At 42.5% G+C, this 26,268-nt stretch overlaps 2 protein-coding genes across 2 annotated transcripts in view; both read right to left on the reverse strand.

Moving 5' to 3' along the window:
• Window positions 1-26,268, reverse strand: part of cplane2 (ciliogenesis and planar polarity effector 2) — a 395,788-nt gene that overhangs the window by 120,734 nt on the left and 248,786 nt on the right. The window lies entirely within an intron of this gene.
• The window catches only part of ca16b (carbonic anhydrase XVI b), a 128,047-nt gene that overhangs the window by 92,089 nt on the left and 9,690 nt on the right, over window positions 1-26,268 (reverse strand). Inside the window, 1 exon segment of the mRNA XM_079509913.1 lies at window positions 15,327-15,431. Coding sequence (XP_079366039.1) covers window positions 15,327-15,431 — 105 coding nt within the window.

Consider the following 26,268-nt stretch of genomic DNA (forward strand, 5'->3'; position numbering starts at 1 on the left):
ATGCAATACACTATAAGACAAACGCTAAAACTATTACTGCTTGATTCAAAATAAATAAAAACTACCATGGTTTGCATTTTTGCATGACTGTTATTTATTAGAGTACACATTTTTGTTCTTCTTCAAAACCAATTAGTCTGACTTCTTGTTTCTGGTGTGCATTTGTTCTGCACTAATTACGATTGTTCACAGTAAAGTGTTCACAATGGTTTGGCTTCATTCAAAGACCCTTACAATGTGCGTTACATTCTCACACTGATGGTGGAGGCAACACAGTGAACCAACCTCTTCAGTAGCAGTTTGGAGTTCAACGCTAAGCCAGCAGGGAATCAAACCGGGAACATTCCAGGTCCCAGACGGCCGATCCACCTTCTGAACTGCCCAAGTGTCACAAATTATTTATTATTAAGTGTCACTATTACTTTTAAAAGTAATAGTTGTTTAAGTCAGAAACTCCTATTTTCATGTTTCTTGTATTGTCTTCCAATACACTGAAAATATTGTAATATCAATTTGTTCCCCCAGTATTACACAGCCCTACTTTGTTTCAACAACAATTAGTTCTTACAGACAAGCTAAACTATATGCAGTACCATTAATTAAATTATAAAAGTTAAACTTTCTTGGTATGATAATGAATTGTGTAAGGTAATGAACTTTATGTACATCTACAGCAGCCTTCACTGCACTGACAACACAGGCTTACAGTAATGTACACAAAGAAAGGGAATATTATCCAGTTAATATTCTTTCTGGCAGATGGAATGTATAGCCCTGGGCCAACTCAGTAGGCGTAGGGCACCTGGACCTAACCTACATGTTTAATGCAGATGGCGCTGTGTGTGATAATGTGGTGTTGTGTGATTTAATGAATTTAGCTTAGTGTTAAAAACCTTTTGTTGGCCTGTCACACTACCACGTTCTAAGGAGAAAAGTATGCACAGATGGTAAAGCATAATAATAATAAAACTGTATTGCATTTGTTGAATAACTAAGGCATATTATTACTGCAGACCCATACACAACTACACTAAACTAAACTTTGAAACACTTACTAACACTGTTACCAACACTGTCCTAGGCTAAATAAGAGCATTGGTAAATCCAATTTACAGTACATTCCAATATACAGCAGGCCTACAGTACATTATTTTGTCTACGAATCTATTCTACAGTATGTCGGGCCTATCTCTGCAAAAGCTAATTACAATACCACAAGAACATCAAGTCTGGTTTATCACTTGACAGCAAAATCCTGTTGTGTGTTTTTTTATGATGTAATTTTACCATTTTGATTATTCACAAATGTTAGCATTTGCCGGCCTGGGTAAAGTCCAAACCCATACATTGATGCCACAATTTGCACATGATCCATCAGACCCATACTGTACGTTGCATCAGTACAAACTACCACCATAATTCCCATTTTACATCAACGGCAACCTCTTATTCATTCTAAACAGGAGAGAAAGAGGTGAAGACTCTTTGAAGCAGAACGGAGATCTCCCATGTAGAGAAACACTGATTAGTGATGCTACATTACTCCTCTCTGTCCAAGGGCAATTGTTTCATATCAACAAAGTCTTGAAAACATAGCCGCTAATACCAGCATTTACACTATTCTGGGTACTCACTTATCACGAACAACAGGTGATACCTTACCTGCATAAGAAAACATGTATAAACTGTAAGTAATCTTACATACATATTCAAAACCGAGAAGCATAAAGCTACAGTTAAAGTACATAAAGCAATGGAGAACATGACTAAATGCCAACATTAAAGTACTTGTAATATCTGCAGGGAGGGAACATCCTCAACATCTACAGGGGTAATCACCTTGTATGGGATATTGGGACACAATTGGGTGCACACACTGGTAGTGCTGTAACATACATGATGAAACTCTCCAAAGAGGATTACATGAAAAGCAAAAAAAGATCACTTGCGAGTGCGAACAGATGGGAGCTGCAGAACATTTACATATATCTGAAACCAGGGCAGTGAAAGGGAAATGTTTCAATCTGACGTCATTTGGAAAAGAGAAGATTACAAAAGGGATGTGAGAGTCAGAGTGGCAGATGGAGACTTCACTCTCTGAGTCTCCGTTATGGACCAGCAGATAGACGCATCGATGGGGACGTCATTATCAGACCTCAGTCACTAGCTGCTCTCAGGTTCATTATCAGACCTCAGTCACTAGCGGCTCTCAGGTTCATTATCAGACCTCAGTCACTAGCTGCTCTCAGGTTCATTATCAGACCTCAGTCACTAGCTGCTCTCAGGTTCATTATCAGACCTCAGTCACTAGCTGCTCTCAGGTTCAGGACTGTGCGCTCTTGGGAAATGGAGATGCCCATATTAACACATTGCCTCCTCCCTGGCTACCCATTACTGAACTATATGGCCTTTCTGAATATCACAGAACAATTGCATACTTCAACTCAACCCATCCCAAATTCATTCAGGTTATCAGGTTTACAGGTATAAGAAAAATAAGTGAACACTCTTCACCATGCTATTGTGAAAAGACACATGTCAAGTTTAAAACTCTGACATTCTGACTACACAGTGTGCAAGTAATTTTGTGGTAGACATTTTTTCTGTGCACTCTTACATCATATTATATTTGAGTTACCACCCATGACTTGTTAACAAGTTCCCACATCATATTATATTTGAGTTACCACCCACAGCTTGTTAACAAGTCCCCTGGTCCCTGCTTCTTGTCCCCTTGTGCCATCTGCCAAACTGCACTGCTGCATCTTTTCAAATAGCTGAGGGGCAGAATTGAGCAAAAACTGAGAGGGGGCACTGCACTATAACGTTCAGCAGAGCTGCCCATCAGATGGGGGAGGGACGGTGCCTGGGATAGGAAGACTAACTGGGAGGACATTGACAGGACCATGGGTCAGCGGAGAGCCAAGGGAACGTGAAGAGTGGCAGCCCACAGCAGGCATAAAAAGACAGACTATGTCCCAAGGGGGAAAGAGAGGTGTTGGGACCGCGGCACCGCGCATCAGCATGTCACACGCCTGTCATGTGACAGTGCATGTACACAGGGATTGTCAAAGGTCAGGGTGACCCCACAGCAGGAGGTGACCACTACACAGATCATCAGCCACATGTAGCTTGACAGGCGACAAATTCCCATCCATAGCAGTGGGATGCTGTTCTACAAATGGTGCATCATGTAGAGCAGATTTGCTCAAAAAGGACCAGATTCCGCCATTTCATGAGGACTACTTGTTTTCCTGTCTGACTTGCATACAGTAGTAGCAATTTTAGTTTTCACTATTCAAAATAGATGAATTTCTGTAGATACATGCGTAAATTGTTCATAACACACAGGATGTGATAGGATGAGAGAGAGTATGCCTTTAATGCAAGTGGTCAGGAGCCATTCCATTACCCGCTGACACCACACACACACACACACACACACACACACACACACACACACACACACACACACACACACACACACACACACACACACACACACACACACACACACACACACACACACACACACACACACACACACACACACACACACACACAATTCCATAGTTAACTGCAACCTTCGGTCGCAATAACTCTAGACATAAATGGTAAATGATCAGTGCATTTATATAGCGCCATACTATTGGCAATTTGACAGTCAACATGATACGATATGTACCCGATACAGGAGTCACATTAGCATATGTACAAAATACATTGAGTTTGCAGATACGATGTATATGACCGTGGTGACCCATGGTCTTTGAGAGTGGCATGGGTAAGCTTCCGTTTCAGTGACATTTTGACTCCTATCCTCTCACTTCTTCCTCCTAATAGGTGGTTAAAATGACAAGAGGAAATAGTAGATATCCCAATCCGGTAGACAAATAGTCCAGGTAGTTAGCCGAAGGACCCGGAAACGACTAATTAGGCCACAAATCACAGAACTGCATGACCGTATGCCCGCCTCGCCTGAGTGTTGAGCTTAGTACAGCGAGCAGCCATTTCAAATCCAGCCTTAATCCAGCCTGCCTCCCCCTTTACTCTCTCCCCCACAGGCAAACCTCTGCTCAGAATCCAGATGAGGCCAGCATTAAGATAGATGAGAAGGGCCTGTGAAATTAAAGATATATCGGGAATGGGAGGAGGAGCGAAGGAGAGGCAAGGCGCGGCGGAGCGTGCGTGTGTGTGTGTGTGGGGGGGGGGGGGGGGGGGATAGCATATTGGAATGGCAAATTGATTTCAGAAGAGATGGGCGTTCTGTCTGAGAGCTGTTATATTCATGTCACACTTGAATTAAAATTGTACCAACTTGTGATTTATTTGCAATTACAATGTTGTTTGCACTTTTGCATATTTGAATATGAAGTGAAAATCAACAAGGATTCAATATAATTTGACACAAACAACAGTTTGTTCATTCATTATTCAATTATGTAATTGTAAACAATCATATTTACAATAAGAAGTTGATAACCTAGGAGTTCAAAACAGTTGTGTGCAGTATATACTAACTAAACCATTCACCGAACCTGAAGCTTGAAGTCATCATGTTGTCTCAAATTCCACTGTATGTTTTGGTTAGTTAGTACGAAGTCCGGCTAACTGAATTAAAGATTTTAGACAGTTGCTATATAACCAACATTAGGACTACTGGCCCACAATGGCAGTTGAGGAGGTTTTGCATAGGACTGGACCTGTGAACCAAGTTTGGAAGCCAGATGTTCTGGTTAGAAAATACAAGGAACAGAAAACATTTGTATGATTTGTTAACACCATGAACGCCCGGGCCGGGGGTATTTAGGACCATTAAATCAGAGCGCCCAGCGATTTGCAGCAACGGAGCACATTTAGCGACGCACCATACGCTATCCCGGATGTAGCTGAAGTAAAGTTCTCAACGGGCCCAAAAATTATGGCCCGGCCGGCGGCCCGACCCTACCCTAACTGGGTCGGCCCGAGGCTCGACCCGACCCTAAAAATTACCATAATGTTAAGCCCGAAGCCAGACAAAAGCCCCCCAAAAAAAAGAAAGAAAAAAAAACGCCACTAAATGGGGGTGCCGCGGCGCTGTGTTTCAGTGTGAAAGTGAGAACGGAGATCAACAGACTTAAAGGAACTCGAAATAAAGGATGTATGTCACTCACGTTAGAATAGGTTATTAATGTTAATAATGTTAATAATTTCCAATAATTCTAATGGATTCCATACAGTGGTGGTGGTGACTGGTGAGTAAACACGAATAGCAGCTGCAGCTCCCTCCCTTAGTTTCCTCTGAAGTGAAGTTGCTTTACGTGTAGCGTTTACGTTATATCACCATGGATCGTTTGGTGACGTTGATTAATAATTAGGTTTTATTCATCGCAGCCAGCTGGGTTAACGAGATAGCTCAGTGCAACATGACGAAAACCTGACGCTTTTATCGTGTGATAATCCGATTGATTTTATAAAACATTTAAGCATATGGCAACTTGGCAAGTTAACTGGTGGTTAGTAGCTCGTTTGGTGCGCAAACCAGAGGGAAACCAGCGGTAGCAAGCAAGTTGAAGTCTCACACCGTTCACTATTCTCTCCACTGTACTGCCTGGTGCCTGCGCGCAGTGCAGGGGGCTGCATGCTGCTCTGGCCTCGTACACACATGCCGGACGGATATGATCTGTTCTGTCTGTGTTTCATGGCCGCCTCAGGCTCAATGCTTTACCAATGGAAGTCACGTGGTTTGACATGTGTGTACTTCTGTACGAGGCCTCTGAGTCTGAAATGCCAGTGCGATGCGCCCCCCGCCTCGGCCCGGCCCGACTAATTAGCATAATGTTTGGGCCCGGCTCGGCCCGATAGCGTCGGATCGGTACCGATCGGGCCAGGTCGGGTTTGGGCAGAGTTTGAGAACTTTAAGCTGAAGTAGCTTGATGTAGCCAAAACACTCCCGAGGCGATAGACAACAACGGGAGGTATGATTCATTCTAACTAGCGACGGGACCGCGGTGGGCCGTCTAAAACATAATTTTTGCTTAGAATTGGACGGAATGATTTAGATCAAGAGTTATTCACGTTTTAAGACTTTCGGTTTCATCCTCAAAAATGTGGGGGAACATTTTCGATGATGTCCCAACCGGACAATCGAATGTTGCTCAACAGACGCTCCCAGCCTGTGGAGCGATGCGATCGGTTTTGATTATCATTATCATTAAAAAGGTGCACAGGCATTGAACTAGGGTCATGAGTTGTGTATGTCAAACTACAGTAAATCTCAGCTGTCAGCTCCCAACATTTTGGATCAGGAAATTTTACGTTTATTTGGTACACAGACTATGAAGAAAATAAAAACATGGCACTTCATAGGGTTGCTGACCCCTGGACTAAAGAATATTGGCATTTCTTGGGCCTACATCATTTTAGTAAAAGTTGCAACTTAATAACATATATGTTGGTTGTATGGTTGTCAGTCCATCACGCCTCGAGACATCACGCCTCGTGACACGTCACGCCACCATATATGACCGTCAGTCGATCACACCTCGTGACACACTCCATATATGGCCGTCTCCATATATGAAGATCACGACACTGACCTCATCAAACCCTGGATAGCCATACATGGAGAAGACTGGATCATCACCTAGATCTGCATATAAGCCAGCCAGCAACTCTACATCTGACCTCATATCAAACCTCAGGGCGTCTTACTGGTTGTATGATAAAGGGGGAGGGAATGATAATCTTAATGTCACTATATCACTGTCATTTTGATTGGGCCTTTTGACCTGGGACTTGATTGAGCCTTTTGAGAAAACAAAAATACACAGGGAAGACATATTTCAATATTCTAACCACACCTGGGGGTCTATTCGAGTAATGTTAACTCATAAGACACATACAAAACTGTGTAAAAATCACAGCACTCCATTTCCTTTAAGAATCTTCAAAATGTTAAACTTTGGCTGGCTACTAGTGCCTCCTCCATTAAGACTATACTGGCCCACATTTTGGAATTTGCACCACAAATTCCTTGGCAATCCAGTCAGTAGTTTTGGAGATATATTGTTTTGGACTAAAGTGGTAGACAAACTGAAGAACCAACCATCCATCCTTAGAGCCCCGCTGCTAGCTGCTGTATGTACTAGGGCCTTACCCGTTCTAATATAGGAACAGGAAATGATGTACAGTGTGGGTAATGCGATATAATAGGTCACATTGATTGGGAGGGAATTGTTAATGGAATGATCTTGGGAGGTTGGTTTGGGCGCAAAATTAATGTTACTGATTGTGAGGGAATTATTAACGGATGAGCTTGGGAAGGGCACAAAGGTATAATATTATTAGGCAAGTGCACGGTCTGCATGCGGAACATTCCCTTGGGGGGGGGGGGGGGGGGGGGGGGGGCAGGCGAGTCACCACCATTCACTGTGAGTACGTCACGACACCCCCACTCTCACAGATAGGTGATTTCATCCCCCCCCCCCCCCTCCCCCTCCCCCCTCCCACTTTTGACCACCCAACTTTTTTTTCACTTGGACGTCAGCAACAAAGTTCTGTTTCTCCTATATGAAAGCCTATTGGCCCATTTAAGATTGATTGAACAGCGACTGTGCCATTTTTGTCTAGCCAAAGCATGCCTACCTGGGAATTTTGGCTGGGAATAGGCTAAAAATAGAACAAACAAAAATAACACGCGCACACAGCACACGGCCCAGAGTTGGTTAGATACGTTGGAACATTGCAATGTTGTCTGTATTATATCGGGGAGGTAGCGAGAGTGAAGTGAATCCACGTTAAGTTATCAGTATGGCTAAAGGCAGGTTAGAGGTTTGGGGACTGAAGGTGCGTGCAAACCTGAAGATATACCGTACCGTATATGTTTTCAGTTACTTCACTTTGTTTGTGCAGGTCAGCGTTTCCATGCAAGAGTTGTCAGCTGTGTTCCCCTCGATCCCTCGTGTGGTGGATTATATTATCGTTATATAATGATGCAACAGATATAAAAAGTACACAGTAATTAAACTTTGGGAGTGTATTAATCCATTGAGACCTGGAACGCATCCATGTCACGTTAGCGTTTAACCACATTAACCATTAACCCATTTTGGGCGGGAACCCCTTTTGGTGTTTTAAACATTATGTTATAATTTAGCTATTGAAAAATAGCAGATCTACAAGCTCATAGCGTGCCACCGAGTGGCGCGCTATGAACTTGTAGGTCTGCTATTTTTGAAAAATCGTTAAAATGTGCCTCAAATCTTTCCGAAAATTGTCATGATTTAGAAAACTTTTTTTTTTAAATTTCGACGTCAGGCCTGAATGGGTTAAACCAAATGGACCCGCTCGCGCCAGCTCACGCGTTTCCATGCAAGAGCGAAAAGCTGTAGCTGTCTTTCCCCTCCTCAAGTGGAACCAAATGGACCCGCTCATTCCATTGTGTGGTCTTGAAACACCTTTAGGCTACTGGGAAAGTGATCAGCAGTGTGTCCTTTGTGAGCACCATGTGGCCAGGCACAAAATTGTATAGGCCACGGTTTGTTGTGTTGCGGGAAGCGTGACAGTGGGGTAACAGTGAGAACGATGGGGACATTTTAATTCACTAATAAAGTAATTATTTGTTAAATGAGAAAAAGGGCTTCGTTAAGACCTCCATCATATTATAGTCAATGCCTGTGTGAAAAGTGAGAGTGATTGGTGCAGGCAGTGAGGAGCAACGGCAGTGTTTCAGACAGACATTCATTCAGACATTGAGTAAATTTTAGTTTGATGATGATATATCCTATAACTAAATTAGTTTGCAGTATATTTTCATCACTGCCAGCTAGTGTCTTGTCTTTCTCTCTTGTTTTGCCCTGCACAAGACACAAAGTCAAAAGGCAACATTAGGCCAATGTAGTAACAGAGTACTAAAGAAGAGGGAAAGGCTAGAACCACTCTGAGCTATTGCCATCTGAGCTCAGCTTCCACTGCTCAGCAGCATCCATTACTCTCCTATGGTGCAGTTGTTATGCAAGCTAAGCAGGGGCAACAATGGCCTCAGGTTTACGCAACTAGAGTCCTTATAATTTAGAATCCAGACAGAAATCAATAATTAGTGGTGTAATTCACTTAGCTAGAGATAACAGTGTAGGAGAAAGGATCTAACGAGCAGCAGAATCTCAGTGATCTAAAAGGGGATGCAGCACTAAATCCCCGCCAGCGGTCGTTTCCTTTTTTACAATTCCAACAATGCAGATAAAAACTGCGCCGCCTTGTGCAGACAAAAGAGTTATTACTTTTGATCCTATAATGCCTTGCATAATATATTTAAGTGTGACAATGTGGTTGCTGCTACTGTATACAGACTGCCTTTAACCCATTCAGGCCTGACGTCGAAATTTAAAAAAAAAAAGTTTTCTAAATCATGACAATTTTCTGAAAGATTTGAGGCACATTTTAACGATTTTTCAAAAATAGCAGACCTACAAGCTCATAGCGCGCCACCGAGTGGCGCGCTATGAGCTTGTAGATCTGCTATTTTTCAATAGCTAAATTATAACATAATGTATGTAACCACTAAAAGGGGTTCCCGCTCAAAATGGGTTAACAATCGTACTAGGAGTTTAAGTTGACTATACCATAACTGGTCATGTCATTGTGATGATGATATATCATGAAACCCTCACAGCAGTTGATGATAACGTGAAGCATTCCACACATCTTCAAACGTTTTGCCCGTGTTATGCGCGGCCATACCCGTTATGCCCGTGTAAAGGCCTCGATACCCACAACAGTGTAACAAATGTTATTTCTTCTGCCCCCCTACAGTTCAGCCATCACCTCTGGGAGTATATGTACTCATTACAAAGTAAGTCATCATCATTATGAGTTTAAAAATCTGCTGAGCTGCTAGCTAGAGCATCCCAGCTCATCAGCATAACAACATTAGAGAGGAAACCTGTGGGCTGGCAATCTTACACTTCCTCAATATTACAATCCCAGCAGGCAGACCATGTCCACATCCATTAAAGTAGATCTGAGCCACCAACCAGGCCCAATGTCCTGCCACCCAGGAAACACAATCAGTGCCACTTGACACATTAGCAGAAATAAAATCAATTATGTCTAAACTAAAAACTTGCCTGTCTGATGAGTCTTATTTGATTAGAAAAAATAGGCAATAATTTGAAGCCAAACGTATGTTGGCGTGTGTTTAGCTGAGCCGATGTGCACTGGTGTTGCGCATATTATATTGGTTTGACATGCCCATGGCATCACTGCAATCAATCCTGACACAACTAAAATCCTGACATAATAGTAGCTGAGCTTTCAGAACTACCTACATTTCTTACATGTTCAATATATTCACCTCCTCTAGGGAGAGGCAGCAGATTAAGAGAGGTTTGGTGATTTGGAAGCTCAATTCAGCTCAAACTGGTAGCTGCCAGCAGTGTGATACATCATCGAGAATTAAGAGGCATCTCCCCAAGCACACAAGTTAGGCAGCCATATTGGCACATCTGTCAGTGACCCGCCCCCAACAGAGACAAATGGACCAATCCTGGCCCATGAAGGCTGATCCCAAATGCCAGCAATAACCAAGATAAAGCATGTGTCAGCCTGTGCCCTGGTGAAATTCATTTTTAATAATTAGTCTTCCTGCACCTCTAATTTCCTTGGGAAATTATCACAGGTAGAACTACAGGTTGATACATCAGCCAGACAGGAGGGATATGGATGATGTTGTGTTAAAGCCCCAATCATCAGTGAATGGGTGTTGTCTGGGACAGGTGAATATGTCTCTAAGAAATGTTATCATGTCCAGACAAGGCAGGCTAGACTGCAGGGTGGAGGAGAATGTTGGACTGAGAAGGAAGAGCTCAACAAAGTTCAAAGGACCACAATCTCTTCAGGCAGTAGAAGCTGAATATATTATCATCTGGTTTTGTATTTTTTTTGTAATTGAGCCAGCAAGAAATAGACACTAAAATTAAATAAGCAGGGGGGGAAAAAACGTACATTCAAGTTTTGTTGTTCCTAGACAATAAAGGCTACAGTATCTAAGTGAAATCTGGTCTGCCACAGCATTGTCAGCAATTGCTTTGCCTTGGTTGAACAGTCCACGTTGTTACTTCCGAGAAGAGGGGGGGCAAACGAGGACCAGGCGTAAATAGAAGGGTGGAAAGTGAAAAATAGGAGAGCGAGAAGGAAAACGATAAAGGGGAATAGATAAACAAACCTACGCTGTGGGGCCAGTGTCATCTGTGAAGTTGTAAGCCTTTTAAGGCAGAAACCTTTTATCCATGGTAAGAATTCAGTGTGCTGTCAACGCATAATAGAGGCTTTCATCATATCTTTAACTTTAATCATAGACAGTCAACAGGAAGAAATGTCCTGACCTACACCATAGAGAATATGAGGTAGGGTTATTCTAGCGATAGGGATAGGGTTATTCTAAAGCCAAAATAACAGATTTTTAAGCTCTTAGCTTGAAAATCTCTCCTTTTCGGCAAGCGACACAATCGTTCGATTGAGGATAAAATAAGTAATTAAGAGTCCTTTTCAGGCATAGAAGTACAACTCACACAATGCCTGGAAGGGTAGTATGAGTTTAAAGACCATCTATTTGTTATCATCATTAGTGCTAAAAAGAATAACTTGGCCATCGATCCATCGATTAAAAAATCCACTCTAAAATGCCTTCTCTATTAGGGCTCATTCATAGTCTGGATTTTCGGTGGTGAGGTGACCACCGGAGCTGAAATAACGTTGCGCGATGGTGAGTAAAAACAGAGAGAAGGGCTGAGGCGGTGGCGGTGGTTTGCTCTTCACCGCGGCTCGTGACGTCATGTTGTAGTTCGGTGGTCACCTCACCACCGAAAATCCAGACTATGAATGCAATTTACAATTTAGGCATTTAGCAGATGCTCTTAATCCAGAGCGATTTACATTAAGCAAGAACAAAAAAACATGGGAATACATCACATATATAAAATGCCTTTATCAAGAAACATGCGTAAGCTAAGAACGTAACTAGAACATATCTATATAATGACACTATACATATAAACTATACATATATACTATACTATGCTGTACATATATACTATGAAGTGCTATGACTACATACAATGCAATTATTGTGCTGTCTACATGACATGCTATAAATCTGTTTCAAATCCTATGCTATGAATGAGCCTTTATGCTCTCAAAACATCTTAGAAACAAGAACTATGGAGTATTTTTGATTACCCGTGAAGCCCCTGTAGCAAGCCTCTAAGGTACCTCCCTCTTTGCACCCTCCCAGGAGCTTAGCTCTAAAGTCTTTTTCCTAGATGAATGTCTAGCATGAGAAATCCTCTTTTCGAGTCATTAACCCCCGGAAGCAGAGCTCCTTCTGTGGGGTTTGCACTGCTCTTTTCTCTCCTTGCTTGGTGGGAGGGAGTACATGGTTATTCACAGGGAACCAGCCAATTAAAGGTTCTAGGAATCATCAGGTGTAAAATGTCATGCCTAACTTCCCAATTTGATGTAGAAGCAGAGCAATGCCTGTGATCATTCCACAAGTGTAGTACACTCCATCGAAACATTATTGCATGACACAATCTCACACGACTCACTTTCTTAGCCATTGTGGGTTTTTTCTTTTTTGCATTTCTTAGTTATTATAATTACTAGTACACCGTCCGGGGGTTAAGAACAACCAAACGAACACACATGCAGGCACGTCCACCTCCACGAACGTGCTGCAGTTCCACTTTTCGCCAGTAGGTAGTGGCAGCTTCAACGTTGGATAGCCTTACTGGGGGCTTGGTATTAGTATGTGAACTATGCTTTTCATTAGCTCAAAATATGCCCATGTTTTCCCCCTCAACAACAGTGTACCAGTCACTGTCAGTGTCTGAGGGTTACTTCATGGCATTGCTTTGGCATACTGTATATAGTAACAAATCCATTACAAAACTAGAAATGCACTCTGTCGAGCTGCCAACGTGCGCATTGCACACAGGTAGGCCATGTATGGCCGCGCAAGCAGAGTGCGCCATGAGGTGCGCTCACCACTGCTAGTACAACTGCTGCGTTTGAAATACAGCAGTGGTCAGTGGTCCCTCATTGCCCGGTACATACCAAGCCGATCGCTGGTCTTGGTCCCCGATTGGCCGGTGCACAACACCGACATACATACATAATTGGGGCGGCTCAGGAGTAGAGTGGCTGGATGGTAACCGCAAGGTTGCCAGTTCGAACCCGGGCTCCCCCAGAGTTAGTGTCGAAGTGTCCTTGAGCAAGACACTGAACCCCTAATTGCTCCTGATGTGCTGGTTGGTGCCTTGCATGGTTTCCGCCGCCATCGGTGTGAATGTGTGTGTGAATGGGTGAATGGAATGGGTGAATGTAATGCACAATCTATGTAAAGCGCCTTGGATAAAGGCGTTATATAAATGCACCATTTACCATTTTATACTTGGTCCCTGATTGGCCAACAGACACCACTGACAGGTGCATTGACGGGTGCATTCCAAAGGTTGTGGAATAATTAAGACTACACAGCAACATATTATTAGTTATGTGTGATTCATCATATACAGTAAATGCAATCAACCCAAAGCAAACTTCTACATACAGTGGCTCAAAATAAAAAAGACAAGAAAATAATGTGGGAGAAACCTGCAGATGTAAAAAGAGGATAAATGATGCATAGCCCTTTTTCCCGTGGGTGTCTTATGGTGTGTACAGTACTTCATCCCTCATCATCATGACACTCACTCACACACACACACACACACACACACACACACACACACACACACACACACACACACACACACACACACACACACACACACACACACACACACACACACACACACACACACACACACACACACACACACACACAGTGACACACACACACACACACACTAACCTTTAATGTCATTTCTGTGTGGGTTTTAGGGTAAATTGGGTTCCAGTTCAAAACCAAAGCACACAGGAATTTTCATACTATGACGAGAGCTTTCATAACATTGACTGCCTTATTGCATTTGGCTGTGACATCTAAAGTGATCCATTTTCTTTACCATATTAAAATACATTCTTCACATGTATTTAATCATTGCAAGATAAATGTGAAAAAAGATTAAAGGATGTTTTCCATTTCCATATCTAATTGTATAACATCTGCATAAACACTAATTTAAACTTCAATTAAAACGTGCAAAACGTGGTTATTATCCTGATTTAGTTGAGAATACAATGATGTGCTGTACAACAGAGAGCCACTCTGTTTTGCTACTCTGTGGTGTGTCATTACTTTTGCTTCAGTGTGTTGTTTTTTCATAGGATTCCGCCACTCGTGTTGGCTCATTCCCGAGAGTTAGCAGCTCTCTTCAGGAGACCTGTCGACATCTGACAGCTGGATACTCTATTCAAAAGATGTAGAGAGGGAGCACTCTTGACTGGTGAAATGAAGGGTGGTGTATTGCTCATGTGAATGTGTGTGCACTTGTAGCGCACAGAACTGGAGTCAGTCCTAGACTTGATACCTTCACAGCTTCAGACTTTACCCTGGCTGGCTGTGTTTCCATTCACACCCCTGCACACGTAGAATGCCCTTAAAAACCATTTAGCTGCGAAGGCACGCTTGTCTGTCCCCCATTCACAGCTCTAGACACTAATTACTTTTCTGAAGCAATGGACAATTCTGTGTTCCCTCAATGCTTCTATTTTTCTCAGTGCAATACCAGCTGACTGGACGTCAGGACTGCAATGTACACATATAAAATATTAAGCGTGTTAAAGTTACATTTATCTTTTTCAATATCCCACCCTGGACACAATGCAGCTTAAGAGAAAATCACCAACAGCAACAAGGGCCACAGAATATGTAGAACAGAAAGGTCAATAATAAAAGGTCAATAGTATTAAGTTAAATAGTATAATTTAACTAAGAGTATACATTGAATTATGTGGATAGAATAGAATACTATTCTATTAGAATACTTCATGAAACTTGTTATAAGTCGATGTAATAAACATATTTCTACATTGACAGACAATGAGAAGACAAGGACTGCTGTTCGTGGTTATGAATAGCCATAACTGTGTAGTACGTCACACTGTCAATCGCAAAAACATGTGACTTAATATTTTGAGGGCAAAAAAATAATACAAAATAAATAATTAGAGCATATCTGTGATCATGGTAACAAAATGGACATACCTATTTTGTTAGAGTGAAAACGTTGAGCTAAGGGGAGATGAAGAATATAATACAAGATGTTGAGTAGAGAGGGACATGGAATAAACAGGAAACAGAGAGGAGATGAAAGAATAAATCAGAGCAGACAATGAACACTCACCGGAATACGCCCAATAGGAGTCACCTGCCGCCCTCTTCCCCCTCGTCCCAAATGTTGTTTCATGATCTCCAACTCCTATCGAGTAAGGCTGGTCACCCAGTACAGCTGAGGGGAAACACATCATGGTTAGAGGATCCATACACAATAGAATTATGAGTACCTATTCTGGGGGAACATTTGCCCAAAACAGCAGATGATCTACAAGCTCAAAACGCGGAGCAACGCTTTTTTCCCCCAAAGTTTCAGTCTGAAACTGAAGCCTGTAGATTTCTGAACCAATCAGAAGGTACCATCCCCTTGGGCTATGGAAAAGGCATTTGCCAGAAAAGGCTATGTTTGTAGCCTGCATCTCACACAAGTCAGAGGGAGAAAGAGGGGGGCAGTGTGTGAAGAAGCATGTTTATGTTACTACGTTGCTTCTAACCTAAAATGTTTTCAGATACATATTTAGTGTACCGTTTGATGTAACATTTTGGAGGGATAACAAACTGTTCTTCAATGGATCTAACAAATATGGAAAAGGGATGGGTACTACACAGGTACTACACAGGTCTTACACAGTAAGACCTGGGCACAGGTCTCTATAATAGGCCAATGTTTTGCAAAAAATCCACCTGTAGGTGGCGCTATAACAGGTCAATGTGAAAAGGGTGGGATATATTCCTCAGCCTAGTAGGAAAGTCTGTGAAAGATTACACGTAAATTGCACGCTGCGTTCATGATTTGAGGCTTTTTGTTCCAAACGGGCCAATGATTTGTGTAATGATTTGCGGACTTTTTGGACAGAATCTGGAGGAGTAACAGCAAAAAATGGGTTTTTCAAAAGTCGGCCCCCTGGTGGCAATATAACGGGCCGTTCTGGATAATTTGGGGCAGAGGTTCATCGTTGACATCCAGGGAGTGTGTGAGCAAAATTTGGCATCGACCGTGTTAACGGCGCCGAAGATTAGCTAGTAACAGACAGACAGACAGACGGACGGACACGCACACACACGCGCATGCACACACGGACGGAGTGCAAAACATACTCTCTCCCCATGCCTTCGGCCTGGTGGAGACAATTTATCAGTGTTTCTGTTAGTGTAAAAATATAACCAAATGGACATGTAACATTTGTACACCATCAGTTAAATCAACACAATTTATCAGTGTATCAGTATATTTTAACATTCCAGTTATGATCTTTTTACATGTCATTCTACTTGGCCAGGCAGCTGCTTGCGTGATTGGCTAAGCTCACAGGCTAACCAGTAACAACAGCAGCAGCTAGTGATGTAAGATGGTCCCCTAAATGAGACCGCTCCACTCTCAGTCCAGGTGTCACTGTTTGACACAGTGACTTAATGGGATGTAATGATCTTCCCCATCACCTGGGGTCTGTGGAGAACAGAAGGTAACTATTCATCGTACAATACTCTCTCTCTCATAAGTCACCATTCATCATCTTAGCTTTATAGCAGCAGCTGCAGCTACTCTGAGCAAAGTTTACTTTTGAAATTGATTTAGACTAACATAATCAAATCACCAGGGTTCAAATACCCAGGGTTGCTTTCTGAAGGAGTGAAATGTCTTTTTATGCTTTGAGGAGAAGCTCATTCATATCGCAGCCTAGTGGAAATGTGCATGTATAATTTCACGGAAATTGCACACTGTTTGTGATTTGTGGCATTTTGTTCGAAACGGACCAATCATGTGAGCTTTGGAAGCCAATCTTAGTCAATCAGGATGGAAGATGGGAAATGGTGCAGATCCGTGTTGATCACATGACTATGGAGATAGTGTATACCGAATTGTGTGATGTATGGATAAAATGTGCACGAGTAATCTACATAAATGTGTTTTGCCTAAATCGGCCTCATGGTGGCGCTACAACAGGCCGTTGAAGAATATTTGGGGCAGAGGTTCGTCGTTGGCATCCAGGGAGTGTGTGTGCAAAGTTTGGCATGGATCGGTCCAACGGTGGCGGAGATTAGCTGGTAACGGACGGACGGAAGGACGGACGGACGGACGGACACACACACACACACACACACGGACGGAGTGCAAAACATACTCTCTCCCCATGCCTTCGGCCTGGTGGAGACAATGAAAGAACATCAAAATTATTTGCGAGGAAAAGAGAGAGGCAGTGGGCGTGTCCATGGGGAGAAGAAAGGCCTATTTAAAAGCAGGTTGTTGAACAGTCGGCTGCTCCATCTTTGATCAGAGCGCAGAGGAGACAGCACCATGTCAACAGTTTATACTCCCCTGTGGGCACTGGATTAAAGTCACAGCCCTTCTGCCAGAGCAGACAACAGTGCTGGGGGAGAAGGAGACGAGACAAGAGCCTGATATAGAGGCAGGATGAGGCCAAATTGAAAAATGTGAGGTTCTTCCTTAGTTCCTTCCATGGCCTACTGAGAGTATTTTCTCTGTGTCGGAATTTATATTTCAAATAATAGCCGGTCCATTCGGCTCCGGTTCCGACATCTCTCTGTACATTTCGGGTTCGGAACTCAGAATTCTAATAACAGCCAATTATCCGGTCCATTCGGTTCTGGGACTGGGTTTGTGGGTCGATTTGGGTACAGGTCAGTCAAATTGGACCCGTGAAGACCTCTAATGCAAAGTCTTCCCTGTTTGTGCAAATTTTCATGTTGATCAGTTCAGCGATGATTGAGGCCTCTTTTAGACGGCGACCATCTCCAGATAAAACGGCAAAGTCCTGTTGTGTTCTCATTTTTTATTGACCCTTTACACGAGAATGCACACTTTATGAAAACGCTATAATGTCGCTATAGGTGGCGGTAACGGGCTCCCAAATAGACCAGTCACCCACGTACAAGAAGAAGAACCAGGTAGCCCCCCCCTTCACGCCCCCTTCACGCAATGACGCTAATCCAGACCACGACGGGGTTGTGGCCGTCGCTTGCTGCCTGCTTTCTACTAACACATCGATGTGACAGACAGGCTGACAGGCAGCCCAGAGCATGCAGGCAGAGCGCGCCACAGGATGGTTATATATTTTATAATACATTAGGCTACATAAACGCTGCTGCCACGGTGCCACCTATCACAAGGCATTTCATTTACATCATGGTTTTACAATCACCATCGCTGATGAGCAGCGCTTGTTAGGAGGGAGGCTTGTTCATTGTAGGAACTAATAAACATGCGTTGTGAGCCAACGTGAGCCAGGATGTCATAAGTTTTGCGGATTCGCCGTTTTGCCTGTTTAGATGGAGACTCGAGGAAACGGCGTTCTCAAAGATTTCCACTCTGGAAGGTGGTTTCACTTTGTTGTGTTTTCACCTCCCCAAAATGCTGTTCTCGTCTAAAGGGACCCCAGAAAACGATACTTTATTTTGCCGTTTCCTATGAACACCGTTCTCGTGTAAAGACCACCTGAGATATAGCTGTTCACACACAGTCGGACAGACTCCTCATAATAATAATCCCCGCCCCCAAATAAATAAATTGGCTTCAAGTCTTTGGTTTCCCCAGTTATCCCAAATCCAACTGTATACTGTACATACATGTGCATTTCGTAAGCATGATGATGTAAAACGACACAAATGACAGGGCATTTTTGCAACATTATATCATTGATTTCTTCACATCAGACAGTGATGTTTTAGGTTGGAAACCTAAAAAGCATAAATGTTTTCCTTTAACGCTGAGGATTTTACTGTGCAAAGGGGCACAGTATCCCTGAACATGGGAACACAAAAATTGCCAAGATCAGCCAAAGATGTGGTACAGAGGGAGGCAAGGCTGACACCTCCAACATAAACCTTAGCCATAATAAAAAAACAACACCTCAATTCCCAATGCAGACATTTAGGCCTCCACAGCCAAAAGGAAAAAAGCTGTTTCAGCGAAACCAACAGTTTAAGAGCACATTACGGTAAAATTATGTCCATTACTGTACAGCTACAACAATTCACAGAATGACTCAACTGCGCAGTTACAAACAAAGCCCTTGATTTAAATGTCTCTTCTCCTGAAGACTTCCTCCATAGCTACCTAATTCCTGTACTTTCAGGTCTAATCATATCTGTATGCATTGATACTTGCCTTCAAAGTGCTGGATTTATTATCTCCACCGGGCCGAATTATCATTACAATTCATTGAAACACGCTAATGTTGAATCATAACACTACTGAGAAAGTTTCATCTGTATGATAATGTCATAATGAGCACTTAAGGGGGAATTTCTCCCTAACCCTAAGTAAGTTGATAATTATGTATATTATTGACCAAAACATTTTTTTTTTAAAGAATAAAGATATAGGGGAGCTAGTCCTGGACCTGCTCCTGGAGGGGTCTAACGTCAGCTCACGTAGACCAGGAAGAGTGCAGTGTCAACAATGCATGGAGTGTTGCTGTCACATCATCTAGAACAGATGTAAACAAAAAACAAAAAACAATTGCGTAGGTTTTGATTGAATATGAGTTCTAGCGTTAGACCCCTCCAGCAGCAGCTCCAGCTCCAGGAGCAGCTCCCCTATATCTTTTTTTAATTTTTTTTGGTCAATATACATAATTATCAACTTACTTTTGTAAAAAAAAAAAAGAGAAGGGCTAGGGAAAAAATCCCCTTTAAAAGTTACACAAATGTCAAAACATGTGAAATTTCATGTGTGAGAAACCAAATTAATTAAATTATTACTTACTAAATAGATAAGTCAGTCAAGACAATAATTGACTAGGAAAAGTCAAGAAAACTAGACAATGCTGGACAATATGCACGATTGATTCTGCTGCTGCATTAACTTTACAACATGCGTACAATTTAATTAAGTGCAAGAGGCTGCTTGAATCCAATGTATTAAAACATTTACATTGTTGGAGGCAATTATGCACAGCTGTTGCAGAAACTGCAGTTGGGATTGCATGCCATCTCTGTTTAGAATAAAGCACTTAACATGAGGCAAAATGTTGATTGAGTAGTTAGTTATGATTGGATGCTGTAGCCTAATTCCAATGCCAGCAGGAAAATATTATTGGTTGTTTCAGTACAAACTGTAAGAAGAAAACCATGCAAAATTTTAACCAGAATTTGCATGAAAAGCAAAAATGATCTCACTAAATCAGACACCATAATGTCTAAATCTATAAATGTGTTTTCATCTCTGAAACTAAGTAGATGTACATTATACAGTAATTAGGCTTTTGTTTTATTTGAAAAGCAATGCCAAGTTAATGTGGTGATAAATAAAACCTAAATAACAATGTGATTAATAGCACATTGTAAAATCATTCTTCAACCATTTGTAAATGGCCAGTAAGCTACGTTTGTGCTTATAATTAAAAAGAAAGGAGGGGGGGGGGGGGGTCATTCTTCCATTAACACACACACACACACACACACACACACACACACACACGCACACACGCACACACACACACACACACACACAATATAGGCTAGCAGTCATTGAGGAACCATTGTTCTATTGTCTGAGTTCAAACTGTAAGACTTCCTGTGGAGAAGCCCTCCTAGGCCTATAGGCTGAAACTACACACCAAGCAGCAATGGCCAATTTTCATACTTGTTAGTCATCTGTAATCATAGTCTTGCCCCTTTCTGTCTTACCCAATGGTAGTAAAGTGAAGTACGGTACATACACTAGAGGTTCTGGCTTCGCTTTGGTTATAATTAAGCCCCTGACCAGATATATATAATATATCGCCGCCCATGGTAGCTGTGGTAACTGCAATCTGTAACTACTACCGAAACAAATCCCTAACATGTCTCATGTATGGTAAATAAAGGCTTCTGATTCTGATTAAACACATAAAGGGTTAGTTATCTGGCTGTCACTTGAGCCCATCTAGTTAACACACAAATAGCTCTGAAGGGTATCTGAAGACCCAGACACAGTAAATATATGCTCAGGAACTCCATGAACCCTTCTATTTGTCTGGTAGAAAGACCTTACCAATAATTATGATTGGATTTGCATGAACCGTTGTGTAACGTTTGGTCATGGGGCAAGGAGCTGATTAAAGGCCTTTTCAGACAAGCAGCAACTGACGCGCAGAGTAATTCATTTTCAATGAGAGGCGTGCGTTTATTTTGGACGCGCAGAGAAGTTGAGGGGCGATTACATCATTACGCAAGCGTATTTTCGTGGCAGCATGCAGTCCCGTGAAATTGGCACGCGCGTACTCGTTTCGTGCACACATGTCCCGCGCCCCTCATGAACAGACCTGGAGCAGACCTGTCGTTAATCCAGGCGACAATGCCTGTGTCACCCGTTGCCCATCTCAAAGGACCTTAAGATGTTAGAAGGTTATCTACTGTCCTACTGTACTGCTGACGTAAACATAGGGCAAATGACTCAAAGCCACACAGAAAGAACACTTTGCATGTGCCACTTTTAAACACCTTCTCTAGCCTGCCCTGGGAAATACTGGTACAGGCAGTCGGCTTTCCTCATTAAATACTCTTTGATGTTAGTAATCGATACTTCAATGCTTATTTGAAGTACAAAAAGTGAGGTAGTACCTCTGTAATATTGTCTCTGCATGGCAGAAGGTATAATTGTCACCATTCTTCATGTCTTTCTCAAAACCTAAACAAGAGCCGAGCACCAAATCCAAATTATACTATTATGCTCTATAGAAACGTAATGACAGGCCTAACACCATCACACATCTATCCATTCAAGTGGAAATAATCTATGTTACATTTATAAGTGCATTAAGATCAAACAGAACAGGATAAAACAAGGCCATAATAAAACGATGTGTCATCTGGCTGTAATAACTGTTAGGAATGTGCACGAAGTGATGCAAAGTGATGCTTGCCTTGTATATCTGCAATTTTTGAAAAGCCAAAGTATAAACTGACACAGATGCTTTGCCGGTTTGAATCATAGAGTATATATATAATAGAGACTGAACTGGCGCGAAGCTCCGCCCCCCCAGCTATTCATGTCAGTGGAAGTTGCTCAGTGGCGTTTTGAAGCACCCGGAAGACTGCCGGAAGTACCGTCTGAGAACGTCTACTTCCGCATTTGACCACCAAATTTTGGTGGTCAAATGCGGAAGTGCAACCGAGCGCTCAATGTTAAAGCCCAGCTGCACGGGGTTTCCCGGTCATGAATCCACGGGTCCGCCTGTAGTCCCTCCTCCTACCACTAGGGAGGAGAGCTTCAACGTTGGAAAGCCTGCCTGCCCCCTTGGTTTGAATGGGTTAATATGTATACTATACTCATGATACCCACAATACACTAAATAGTGTGTTAATTGTGCCATCAATGGCTGTTACAGAGCGCTAGGGCCGACTTGATCACTGTATCTAAATGAAAAAATAAGCTTAATTAACTGAAAAGGTACAATCGTTGTTTACTCTGTAAATGAGTGCAGATAAAAAATAACTGGAAACATAGGGCTGGAGGACACAGGGAAAACACAGTGAAGAGTAATCACTGGCAGTTACATCACAGCTGAGGAACAAATCTCTGCAGTCACATGCTTCCGTTTCACCCGTTGATATAATGCTACAGTATGCGTATATTAAAGATTATTTGCCAATTCTGCTGAAATGAGCAACAGACTGAAGGATGTCTGCTTGTGGAAGAAGCCAACTAACTACTTAAGTGATTTAAAGTCATTTACATTAATCCACTCTCTGTTACGAACCTGTTCAATTACAACCATTTTACCATTTGCCACCAGTAGCAGTCGATGACGGCACCATGGAGGAATCAAACCCAGTCTCCATGGTGGGTCTCCAGATTTTACATACTGTAGGTAAGGCCCGTTTTGCAAAACAAATGCTGCAAATCATGAATGCATCATCCAATCTGATCCAAATTATAACCCCAACACCAAATCAAATCATGTATACCCCATACGTTTGCCAGTAGTTAGATTCTCAACATTGTGGGCAGGGCCTATTTCTTACAAAAAAAACACCATATCGTGAATGCAACATCTAAGAACTAAAAAACATTGCATGGATGCACCTGGGACGTATGATGTGATGTATCCCAAGGTCATCATGGTTTCGGGTCTCGCAACATCATACCCCTCACTCAGGTGACCCAGCCGGGGTGATCAAGTCCCGACTTAAGTCCCAGTAGCTACCCACGATCAGTCCCATTAGGGAAAGACAGGGCAACACAGTCCGCCACTCCCGAACTACTCTGCCAGGACTGGGAGGTCTGGCGCGTGGAAGGACTAGGCTCTGTGGGTTAACTCCTGTCCGGGTCCCTCCTACGTCTCACCAGGTCCACTCCTGCTCTCACCAGGTGCAGCGCAGGACCTGTGCGTTGCACCAGACACTTCATTCAGGAGCGGTGGAGTATTGAGCCGCAATGGTTCCACAGGCTTCACATCCAATCATGCCCAAATTGGAATCGCATGTTGAGTGGCCTCTAGCACTTCCACTTCTGCTCATAGGGGGCACCAAAGACAGTCTCACACACCATTTGCCCCCAGAGCCTCCTCATGTCCTGACGGCTGCACCCAAAACAAATGGTCTCTCTTCAACAAACTGAGACAGCAACGTAGGAGCGAGTAGGACACCTACAGGTTGACAAGTTCATTGACATGTCAATAAAGTTATTCGAGGCACACTAGATGTAGTCTAGTAGTTTTACTTTACTTTAAATGACTTCTCTACGCCAGAAATGTAGGACAGCAGACATGTACACTACAGTCAGTGTATGTATTATGTTAATAGATTCAACTATTTGCTATGTAAACTTAGTTAGCTAATCAAGTAACTGCCATTGTTACAGGATGTTAAATCGCCATGGCATTCACAGCATGAAGGAAGAACATGTATCATTATAGTCAGCAGCATTGAGAGATATTGATGATGGTACAGGTTTCATTTGGTTATGTTTGATTCAGTGTGGCCGAGTCTCCATGGTTACCACATGCAGACCACTGCTATTTTGTTTTTGCATGAAGCAGGGAGAGATGCCTGAATTCACATGCCGCCAGAGTCCCGTCTTTAAAATCTTTTAGCATTGTATCCGATGTTCAGAAAAAGTAGCGAACTTTTTCTGAATTCTTTAAGAAATAACCAACTAAAAAGTTGTAAAAACATAGGTTCCTACTTTTCAGAATTCTCTAAGAAATAACCAACTAAAAAGTTGTAACTTGAACAGTCCTATTTGAGAACTTTTTGTCTCAAATAGAAACTTAGAAACTTACTTTAAATTGGTATTAAGTACTGTATCAAAGCAAGCAGCGTGGTAGAAAATTATGTCGAAAACTGATCACATAAGTTGGTGCCAATGTTCATGTTTATTTTTTTAGACTAGACATTATGTTCCCGTGACGAGATTTGTTTTCAAAGCCTGAACTACTAACTTAAACTGTAGGCCTAAAGTGCCTTGGTATTAAACAAGATGAAGAGTCTATGGCCAGGGCAGGGCAGGGTAGTACCTGTCCACGATTGTGCATTCAGCTCTAAACGAACACAATTAGCCGTGTAGTAGGGAAGCCGGACATGGGATGGGTCAGCTCTGTCTGTCAGCAGCAGAGGGTTTTGAACAAGATTAGTGTAGCAGATTACCCTGCCACTGACTCATCTAACAGTTTGTTGAATGTTTTCCTGTGTTCTCCCCTAAATTATGTTTAATTATAAATTCATATATATATCATATATATCTTCTTTCCAAAAGGACTTTCAAACTAGGAAGGGTATGGCCTGGTCAGCCTGCAATGACATGCATAAGATCTGGTCATCCCAGCTTAGTAAGATGTTAAAAGTAAAAATATTCAGGACGACCGTTGAGCCGATTCTACTCTATGGCTCCGAGACATGGACACTTTCAAAGAAACTAGAGAAACGGTTGGATGGCACTGACACCCGCCTTCTAATGAGAGCGCAAAATCTGTCTTGGAAGAGCCACCCATCGACTAATCTAATATATGGAAACCTTCCCAGTGTTTCTTCACTAGTCCGATCCAGAAGAACACAGTTTGCCGGCCACTGCTACAGAGCTGACAATGAGGTTATATCTTCCCTTCTTCTCTGGAGTCCTGCCTCAAAGCAGACCAGAGGTAGAAAACTGTCGTTCCCTGATGTCATCGCTAGGGACACAGGCATCAGTAAGCAGGAACTGGGGATGGCAATGAAGGACCGGGAAGTCTGACGTAATATTGTGGAATCCACGATCTCGACAGCAGTCGACAAATGATGATGATGATGTTTATTAATAATAATAATTATTATTATGTAGAAATAAGGTCACAGTTCACACTGGGTTAAAATCTCAGCTTTATTATTTAAGTTAAGTAAATCATGTTGTTTGGAAAATGTTTGACATGTCTTGTTACTACAGTGCTTCCTGGTTCTGGCCAAGGACTGTCTAAAGAGGACGAGACGCGAAGACCGTACGGGCGACGCCATGTTGCTCCATGGTGCTCCATGGAAGGAAAGAAACATGCGCAGTTAAGACCAAGGAAGCTGAACGCGGAAGTGTTGGCTGGCTGCATGTAGCCCATTGCGCATGTTTCTTTCCTGATGCCTGACTCCATTGTAGGGAGCATGCTCAGTCCATCACACTGGATCAGACAAACTGTATAGTTTTTGTAAATAATGTGAATTATTGTGGATAATGTGTATTGATTTAAATGTGATTATACAAGTGTTAAATGTGATTATGTGTTAAAAGTATTGTCTCTGGACAAGGAATAGGCTTAATTGTGGAATCAATTAAGGTTGGTACAGTCCAGTGGGAGGGGCCTAGCCTGCTTAAGAAGGGGGACCTGCCACTTTCGAGCAGTCAATGTAGGGCTGAAATGGAGTGAGGACCAACCTGGACAGTAGTTGTAAATAGCGTTGCTGTATTCTTGTTGGAACACCATTTTGTTGCACTGGACACTTTGGGAAAGGTGAATAAAACAGATTGCTTTTGGCATAGAAAGGACTCCGACTTGATATTTTCTGTATTCTTGCTGCTTTTGAGTATTCCTGCAAATTTGAACATA

This window comes from Electrona antarctica (genome assembly GCF_951216825.1).
Source record: "Electrona antarctica genome assembly, chromosome: 9".
NCBI lineage: Eukaryota > Metazoa > Chordata > Actinopteri > Myctophiformes > Myctophidae > Electrona > Electrona antarctica.